At 40.7% G+C, this 10,006-nt stretch overlaps 2 protein-coding genes across 2 annotated transcripts in view; one reads left to right on the top strand and one right to left on the bottom strand.

Moving 5' to 3' along the window:
* Window positions 1-562: 562 nt before the first annotated feature.
* LOC131129176 (serine protease HTRA1B-like) lies at window positions 563-8,104 on the bottom strand. Its single transcript, XM_058072407.1, has 12 exons — window positions 8,048-8,104; window positions 7,893-7,978; window positions 7,567-7,768; window positions 7,370-7,484; window positions 6,178-6,267; window positions 5,841-6,026; window positions 4,395-4,427; window positions 4,217-4,316; window positions 4,092-4,146; window positions 3,923-4,015; window positions 3,659-3,847; window positions 563-1,193 (listed from the first exon to the last, which is right to left on the bottom strand). Exons 2-11 carry the CDS (start codon window positions 7,930-7,932, stop codon window positions 3,679-3,681), a joined length of 1,083 nt encoding a protein of 360 aa, XP_057928390.1. The 5' UTR covers window positions 7,933-7,978; window positions 8,048-8,104; the 3' UTR covers window positions 563-1,193; window positions 3,659-3,678.
* The window catches only part of abca7 (ATP-binding cassette, sub-family A (ABC1), member 7), a 62,789-nt gene continuing 56,459 nt past the window's right edge, over window positions 3,677-10,006 (top strand). Inside the window, exon 1 of the mRNA XM_058072403.1 lies at window positions 3,677-3,862. The gene's annotated coding sequence lies outside the window, so the exon portion shown is untranslated. The remainder of the gene's footprint in view (window positions 3,863-10,006) is intronic.

Below are 10,006 nucleotides of genomic sequence, written 5' to 3'. Positions count from 1 at the left end.
GATATATTTACAGTCTGTAAACAGCTCATTCTAATAAAATAAGCGATTATTTTAATAAAATAAAATAATTTTATTAAATTAAAGCGATTATTTGATTAAATAAAATAAATTTATTAAATTAAAGCGATTATTTGATTAAATAAAATAATTTTATTAAATTAAAGCGATTATTTTATTAAATACAATAATTTTTATTAAATAAAAGAATCACTTATTTTATTAGAATGAGCTGTTTACGTGTTCATTTCATTGCCAGTAACTGATATCCATATTTAATCCAGTATTGCACAGTGAATGGAATGAACTTTTAATTTTACTCATGCTGCCAGGTAAAATGGCTTTGATTTTAATTTAAATAGACGATCAATTACCAAGAATTCAGATTTTCATTCATGTTCATTGGACAAATACAATATAACCAAATAATAAAAATTATTTATAAAATAATTAATTAATAAAAAAATTAATAATAAAAAGGTGATGGGTCCGAAGACCCAATAAAAATATCAACTTTTTATTTGTCAGTATCTTGTCAAAAATGTGTGAATGTCCAATACAGTAATTTGGAATACTCAGGAAATAAGTTTATTGCAGAATTCAGCAAGGGCAGGATACAAATACAAAACCACACAAAGCAGTTGTAAATATAAATATAAATATAAATAAAATAGCACATTTTATAAACAAAGTTTACACAGTGCTGCACAGACTAGTAAAATAAAAAGTAAAAATAAAATACAATAAATAAAGGTACAAATTGAATTTAATCCAAAACTAAAAGATCAAATAATAAAATAAAATAGTAAAATAGATATTACAATATTTAAAACAAGAAGCAAAGCAATTAAAGTATAAAAAAATAAAAACAATTAAAATAAAGAGAAAGAACTAAAAGACACAGGACCATACGACTCACTCCGAGTTAAAAGCCTAAGACGAGACTTAAAGCTTTCGATGTCGGGGGGGCCTTTTTTACTTGGGAGGGGGAGAGAGAGTTCCACAGCTTGGGGCCAAGACGCGGTCTCCTCTGGTCCTAAGTCTCGTCTTCGGCACCAGAAGTTGGAGCTGGCGCTCATTCATACATCCAGCTAATCAGCTAATTCTTCTTCCTCTTTCGGCTTTTCGGGGTCGTCACAGCAAATCAATCGCTTCCATCCAACCCTGTCTTCTGTCTTCCGTCTGTCTCACACCAACTAATCAAAACCATACAATCATACATTCAGCTAATATCAATGAAATAACACTTTCGCAGGCTTATCTGCAGTGCCTGTATGCCTACAAGTAAGCAGGTTTTATTACAGCACAGCTGCAAAAAAGCACCCTATCTTTTCCCTGAAATAACACTTTTTCTGATATATATGTGTGGATTTGCTTTGCACATAAAAAGCAAAAACAACGGTCAGTGTTAAAATTGACAAAAGGACACGCTGACGGTGGCTAGCAGTCGCGCTCGCCACTGTAGAAATCCTCTCCCTGAGGACTGTAAGTGGGTTTCAAATAGAGGATAAGGGAATCTTAAAGAACCAAATCATAAAATGAGAACAAGATTGTTTATTCCGGACAACAATACCTAATGCAGACATCCGGGCTTATCTGCAGTCCCTGTATGCCTACAAGTAAGCAGGTCTTATTACAGCACAGGCGCACTTTTGCAGATATATGTGTGTGGATTTGCTTTGCACATAAAAAGCAAAAACAAATCTCAGTGTTAAAATTGACAAAAGGAAGAAAGTTAGTCAACTCAGCAGCATTCCACAGTGCCAGACTAGCTAGGAGTCCTGTGGACACGCCGACGGTGGCTAGCAGTTGCACTCGCCACCTGAGGACTCTAAGTGGGTTTCAAATAGAGGATAAGGGAATCTTAAAGAACCAAATCATAAAGATGAGAACAAGATTGTTTATTCCTGACAACCAGACTAGCTAGGAGTCCTGTGGACACGCTTGACGGTGGCTAGCAGTCGCGCTCGCCACTGTAGAAATCCTCCCCCTGAGGACTCTAAGTGGGTTTCGAATAGAGGATAAGGGAATCTTAAAGAACCAAATCATAAAAATGAGAACAAGATTGTTTATTCCTGACAATACCTAATGCAGACATTCGGGCTTATCTGCAGTGCCTGTATTCCTACAAGTAAGCAGCTCTTATTACAGCACAGCTGCAAAAAGGCACCCTTCCTTTTCCCTGAAATAGAGGATAAGGGAATCTTAAAGAACCAAATCATAAAAACGAGAACAAGATTGTTTATTCCTGACTAGTCAGACTAGCTAGGAGTCCTGTGGACACGCCGACGGTGGCTAGCAGTCGCGCTCGCCACCTGAGGACTCTAAGTGGGTTTCAAATAGAGGATAAGGGAATCTTAAAGAACCAAATCATAAAAATGAGAACAAGATTGTTTATTCCTGACAACAATACCTAATGCAGACGTCCGGGCTTATCTGCAGTGCCTGTATTCCTACAAGTAAGCAGGTCTTATTACAGCACAGGCGCATAAAAGCACCCTTCCTTTCCCTGAAATAACACTTTTGCAGATATATGTGTGTGGATTTGCTTTGCACATAAAAAGCAAAAACAAATGTCAGTGTTAAAATTGACAAAAGGAAGAAAGTTAGCTAGCTAGGAGTCCTGCGGACACGCTGACGGTGGCTAGCAGTCGTGCTCGCCACTGTAGAAATCCTCCCCCTGAGGACTCTTAAGTGGGTTTCGAATAGAGGATAAGGGAATCTTAAAGAACCAAATCATAAAAATGAGAACAAGATTGTTTATTCCTGACAGCCAGACTAGCTAGGAGTCCTGTGGACACGCCGACGGTGGCTAGCAGTCGCGCTCGCCACCTGAGGACTCTAAGTGGGTTTCAAATAGAGGATAAGAGAATCTTTAAGAACCAAATTATAGAATAAGAACCAGATTGTTAATTCCTGACAACAATACCTAATGCAGACATCCGGGCTTATCTGCAGTGCCTGTATGCCTACAAGTAAGCAGGTCTTATTACAGCACAGGCACAAAAAAAGCACGCTTCCTTTCTCTGAAATAACACTTTTGCAGATGTGTGTGGATTTGCGTTGCACATAAAAAGCAAGATTGTTTATTCCTGACAACCAGACTAGCTAGGAGTCCTGTGGACACGCTTGACGGTGGCTAGCAGTCGCGCTCGCCACTGTAGAAATCCTCCCCCTGAGGACTCTTAAGTGGGTTTCAAATAGAGGATAAGGGAATCTTAAAGAACCAAATCATAAAAATGAGAACAAGATGGTTTATTCCTGACAACAATATCTAGTGCCTGTATTCCTACAAGTAAGCAGGTCTTATTACAGCACAGGTGCAAAAAAAGCACCTTTTTTTTCCCTGCCCGGCCTTTTATTATACACTCAAGATTGTGTAAGAGGCTGGAGTCCTGGACCAATCAGCTTTCGCTACTGCCCTTACTTGAACCGCTTTCATGGTGTTTTTCTGCTTTCGTTTGTTTGCCGGGGCATCAAGGCATCTTTTTCCTTTGTTCGCAGGGGCATCAAGGCGTCTGGAACATTCTGCTTTTCCTTTGTTGCATGCGTACTCCATGTTTTTTGTGGGTGCGTGTATAAATATCTTTTGTCTGTGTTTGTGAGACTATATGTTTGCTAGCTAAAATTTTGCTTTTAGCTAGCAAAATTGAGCAAATACCTTCACTTGACTTGCAGGGTTCAAGGGTCAAACTCCTTGGGCACGATGGAGATATTGACGTCTTCTTTCCCCCGCTTCACAACCACATGAAGTGTGTCGTCTCGCTTCATGGCGGCGTCGAGATCGCCGGTGGACATCACAGGCTCGCCGTCGACGGCGACAATGACATCCTGGCGCTGCAGGCCGGCGCTGTGATACAAAAAGGTAACACAAATACAAACACACCAAACGTCCATTTTGCTGTTCGGTTTTGGAAGTACTTACACCTCGGCGGGAGTCCCCAAAACGCTGATGATGTAAACGCCAGACGTCACGTCTGGGAAGTCGTCCACTCTGTCCTTCAGCTCCACAGCCAACCTACAAACATCGTCATCATCATCAACTCACAATCAACACGACCAATATTCCTCTTCAAGGTCGGCATCACACTCACGCCGGTGTGATGCTCATCATCTTCGCGCCAATGTACTTCCTGTTTCCTTTTCCTTCTGCTCAAAAAACAACAAAAACGTTCATCCTCATCTTGACCTTAAGGTTTACCTTGAAGGTAACACGGACCTTTGGACTTAGTTAGGAGTTCACTGATCTTGAACGAAGGGATGGCACCGTCCAAAGAAGACACCATCCGACCGGCGTTCATGCCGACGACTTTTCCCTCCTGCAGAAAAAAAAAACCGGAAAAACTCATGGATTAAATTGAAGGATGAGTTTGGAAAAGACAGAAGATATCCCTCACCATGTTCACGAGAGGACCTCCGAAGTTGGCAGACTGTCAGAAAACAACAAATGGCAAACAACGTCAAGACTTCAACAAACAAACAAACAACGAACAAGATTGTTTATTCCTGACAACAATACCTAATGCAGACATCCAGGCTTATCTGCAGTCCCTGTATGCCTACAAGTAAGCAGGTCTTATTACAGCACAGCTGCAAAAAAGCACAATCTTTTCCCTGAAATAACACTTTTGCAGATATATATGTGTGGATTTGCTTTGCACATAAAAAGCAAAAACAACGGTCAGTGTTAAAATTAACAAAAGGACACGTTGACAGTAGCTAGCAGTCGCGCTAGCCACTTTAGAAATCCTCCCCCTGAGGACTCTAAGTGGGTTTCAAATCGAGGATAAGGGAATCTTAAAGAACCAAATCATAAAAACGAGAACAAGATTGTTTATTCCTGACAACAATACCTAATGCAGACATCCGGGCTTATCTGCAGTCCCTGTATGCCTACAAGTAAGCAGGTCTTATTACAGCACAGCTGCAAAAAAGCACCCTTCCTTTTCCCTGAAATAGAGGATAAGGGAATCTTAAAGAACCAAATCATAAAAACGAGAACAAGATTGTTTATTCCTGACAGCCAGACTAGCTAGGAGTCCTGTGGACACGCCGACGGTGGCTAGCAGTCGCGCTCGCCACTGTAGAAATCCTCCCCCCGAGGACTCTAAGTGGGTTTCGAATAGAGGATAAGGGAATCTTAAAGAACCAAATCATAAAAATGAGAACAAGATGGTTTATTCCTGACAACAATATCTAGTGCCTGTATTCCTACAAGTAAGCAGGTCTTATTACAGCACAGCTGCAAAAAGGCACCCTTCCTTTTCCCTGAAATAGAGGATAAGGGAATCTTAAAGAACCAAATCATAAAAACGAGAACAAGATTGTTTATTCCCGACAGCCAGACTAGCTAGGAGTCCTGTGGACACGCCGACGGTTGGCTAGCAGTCGCGCTCGCCACTGTAGAAATCCTCCCCCTGAGGACTCTAAGTGGGTTTCAAATAGAGGAAAGGGGGATCTTAAAGAACCAAATCATAAAAATGAGAACAAGATTGTTTTATTCCTGACAACAATACCTAGTGCCTGTATTCCTACAAGTAAGCAGGTCTTATTACAGCACAGGTGCAAAAAAAGCACCCTTCCTTTCCATGTCCGGCCTTTTATTATACACTCAAGATTGTGTAAGAGGCTTGAGTCCTGGACCAATCATAAAAATGAGAACAAGATTGTTTATTCCTGAGAGCCAGACTAGCTAGGAGTCCTGTGGACACGCTTGACGGTGGCTAACAACAAATGGCAAACAACGTCAAGACTTCAAACTTTGACTAAATTCCAATTCATCTTCGGGACCAGCAGAACATCAGAACCTGAGAAACACCAAACACAGTCATCACGTGACTCACGTCCATAACGATGCCCGTTTTGATGTAGAACATGTCAGAGTTCTCGAGGTCCATCTCCCGCGCCCCTCCTTTCACAAGTCCGGAGATGACATCAAGCTGGTGCGGGAGCTTTCTACCAATGGCCACCACAAACTCGCCGACCCGAAGGTCCGTCAAGTGGTCAAGGAGAAGAAACGGCAGCTTTGTCTGTGATGACGAGAAGATGTCATATTTAGCATGGAATTGGACTGTTAGCACGGAGCTAGCACGTAAGCTATGTCGATAAACAGTAGTGGCAGATGTACAACCTGGATGTTTATATATGTCATCAAATGTCAACATCGACTAAATCACTCACGGCTGCGTCCATCTTGATCAGCGAGATGTCGCTAGCCTCGTCCACGAATTTGACGTTGGCGTCAAACAGAGCACCGCTCTTCAGCTCCACCTGCAGATAAAGCACTTCCTGTCACATGATCAGGTACCAGCTACCTTTACACCAGGGGTCTCAAACTCAATTTACTTGGGGGGCCACTGGAGCTAGAGTCTGGGTGAGACTGGGCCGCATCAGGTTTTCCAAAAAAAGATGAAAAATAAATAAACAAATCAAGAATAAAGAAAATCAATCAATCAGTAATAAATAAATATAATAATAATAATAATAATAATAATAAAACGGCAAATAATAAAAACTTAAGAAACCACATATAGTTGGTGGGTAGACAAATTATTTTTTTCAGATTTAAAATGAACAAAGCATTATTAGAGCCCTGTAGACATGACAAAACACGACTATAGTCACATTTATACTCTTTTTATTTACAACATATTGCGCAACTGCAGGGTCTTGAGACACATGCTAACTCGCAAACTAGAGAGCTAGCGACCTAAACGGTAGCCTTCAAGTTATTTCCTTTCAACTTAAATAGCCAAAAACTTACCACTTCCACACGGATAGGGAGGATAACTATTAACAGTTATTTAACCTTTAACATGAACATTAATCAAACGTAATAATTTTTTTCTGGGTACATGATACCATACAGCATCCATATCAAACTTGCGCGGGCCTCAAACTAGTGTCCTGCGGGTCACATTTGGCCCGCGGGCCGCGTGTTTGAGACCCCTGACCTAAATGGTAGCCTTCAAGTTATTTCCTTTCAACTTAAATAGCCAAAAACTTACCACTTCCACACGGATAGGGAGGATAACTATTAACAGTTATTTAACCTTTAACATGAACATGAATCAAACGTAATAATTTTTTTCTGGGTACAAGGCGGGGGCCTCAAACTAGTGTCCTGCGCGCCACATTCGGCCCGCGGGCCGCGTGTTTGAGACCACTGCCCTAGTGTTTTGATGTGATGTTTTGAATATAATAAACTAGTTATGACCAAAGTTTCATTTCATTCAAACAAAACACTAAGAAACGGGGCTTAATTAGAGTTGGGGCCCGTTTTTTTTTTTTTGGGTCACCCTGTAAAAATTGACAAATCGGCCCGCGGGCCGCGTGTTTGAGACCCCTGCTTTACACTCTTCCCATTGATTACCTTGATTTGATCCGCATTGACCACCGTGTGGGCCTCAGTGACGATGAATCCATCCTCTGACACGATGAAGCCAGACAGGGTTGTCATGGTAACGTTGTGTCCGGGGCGAGTTGAGCTGCATGGGAGGAGGAGGTCATCTGAGTCAAGATGGCTACTTTCTTACACAGTATTGTTGTTGTGTTGCTAAGAAATCATACTTGTGGTAGAGTTTGATGTGAACGACGGAGGGCGTGACCTTCTCCAACATGTCATTGAGGAAGTGGTAGTTAGAGCCGTCTGACACGACAAAGTTACCGACATCCGTCACCGGGACCGGGACTGGTTTTGAATTTGGGCATGTCTTTGGACGCAGCCATGACCAAAGTCCGATGCCACTTCCGACGCCGCTTGCAAAGGCAACTGAGCACATGTCACATAACTTGGTGTTAGCATGTTACTGCAATGACCGTGTTGTCCAGGGTCAAAGTTCACAGCAGTCAAAAACTTTAACATGCTAACATCATGTAACGGCGCCCAAACTCACGCAAATAGCGTAGCAGAGAATAAAGCAGTAGTAATTTCATGTCTCGACGCCAATAAACGATCCCACACTGTTACGGCAAAACTGACCTGAAACAGCAACAGCAATTAAATTAATCAGCAATTTAATTAAAGTCAAGCACATGTTAATATACTTACTGGAGTAGCTAGTTGATATAACGCTCGCTATGATCTTGTCTTTTGATGATTTGTGCTCGCTGACGGCCTCCCTTTTATAATCCGTCTGGAGTGACATCATCGTCACATGTCATCTCCTGAAAGCTGATTGGTCCACGACTCCAGCCTCTTACACAATCTTGAGTGTATTAAAAGACCGGACAGGGAAAGGAAGGGTGCTTTTTTGCAGCTGCGCTGTAATAAGACCCGCTTACTTGTAGGTATACAGGGACTGCTGATAAGGAATAAACAATCTGGTTCTCATTTTTATGATTTGGTTCTTTTAAGATTCCCTTATCCTCTATTCGAAACCCACTTAGAGTCCTCAGGGGGAGGATTTCTACAGTGGCGAGCGCGACTGCTAGCCAACGTCGGCGTGTCCACAGGACTCCTAGCTAGTCTGGCACTGTGGAACGAACACTGCGATTTGTTTTTGCTTTTTATGTGCAAAGCAAATCCACACACATATATCTGCAAAAGTGTTATTTCAGGGAAAGGAAGGGTGCTTTTTTGCAGCTGCGCTGTAATAAGAACCGCTTACTTGTAGGTATACAGGGACTGCAGATAAGCCCGGATGTCTGTATTAGGTATTGTTGTCAGGAATAAACAATCTTGTTCTCATTTTTATGATTTGGTTCTTTAAGATTCCCTTATCTTCTATTCAAAACCTCAGTGGGAGGATTTCTACAGTGGCGAGCGCGACTGCTAGCCACCGTCAGCGTGTCCACAGGACTCCTAGCTAGTCTGGCACTTTTGTCAATTTTAACACTGACATTTATTTTTGCTTTTTATGTGCAAAGCAAATCGACACACATATATCTGCAAAAGTGTTATTTCAGGGAAAGGAAGGGTGCTTTTTTTGTAGCTGCACTGTAATAAAACCTGCTTACTTGTAGGTATACAGGGACTGCAGATAAGCCTGTACGTCTGTATTAGGTATTGTTTCATTCATTGTTTCATCATTTTTATGATTTGGTTCTTTCAAGAGTCCTCAGGGGGAGGATTTGTACACTCTAAATTAAAAGTACATAATGTGAATAATCCTTTAAACAACTTATTATCTTTCCTTTTTAGGAATTTCCTACAAGATCATCAGGATGCTGGAATAGAATTAGAAAAAAAAGAGAAACAAACTGATGGTCACAGCTGTAGTACTTTTATTTGAATGGTATGTACAAATATACTGACTGGAAATGGAGTAGAGCTGAAGATGAAGATGTTTTATTTCGATAGCGTAGCATACATTGCCTTACATCAGACTGTGTTTAGCATCTTGAATGTACAAATGTTTCAAAGTGTCCCCACACAAAAAGGTTTGGACACCCTTGATGTACAGGAAGTAAAAAGGAGTATTTGTACTTTCTACTGGCTTCCACTATTATAGGAACATTTCGACTAGATTATATAGTGTCTTACGGAATTTGATAGCTTAATTTGTCCTTCTACCGGCACAGAGCAACATTGTATACTAAATATTAATATATTGTATTTTTCTGTTCACCTTCTTTTGGGCTCTTGAGCATATCAGGATCATTCTTTGGGTGCTTGAACTTTCCGTCCCAGCATCAGAACTGTCTGTTTTTATCCTGTTTCATCATCAAAAGGGAAAAATGTAATGACAATTTTGTTTTTTAGTTTAATTTAATACTGTCAGGTTGTGATGCTACCATTACTTTACCATTATTATTATTACTCCGGTTTCCTCCCACATTCCAAAAATGTCCATAGGGATGAATGTCAGCTGGGATAGGCTCACTCTGTGCTCCTCTGTACATTTACATCATTATTTAGGTATTAGTTTGATTTTTTTAAATTAATTTTATTTAATACTGTCTCTTTTTGTACATTTGTTGTTGTAGTTTATTTAAAACAAAAATAACAAAGCAAATTATGTTTACAGTAAGTGATTCTTTTTGTTTTTTTCAGTAAGTGATTCTGATT

Source organism: Doryrhamphus excisus, chromosome 5, assembly GCF_030265055.1.
Source record: "Doryrhamphus excisus isolate RoL2022-K1 chromosome 5, RoL_Dexc_1.0, whole genome shotgun sequence".
NCBI lineage: Eukaryota > Metazoa > Chordata > Actinopteri > Syngnathiformes > Syngnathidae > Doryrhamphus > Doryrhamphus excisus.
The sequence above is the reverse complement of the archived record's forward strand: the minus strand, read 5'-3'. Positions and strand labels throughout refer to the sequence as shown.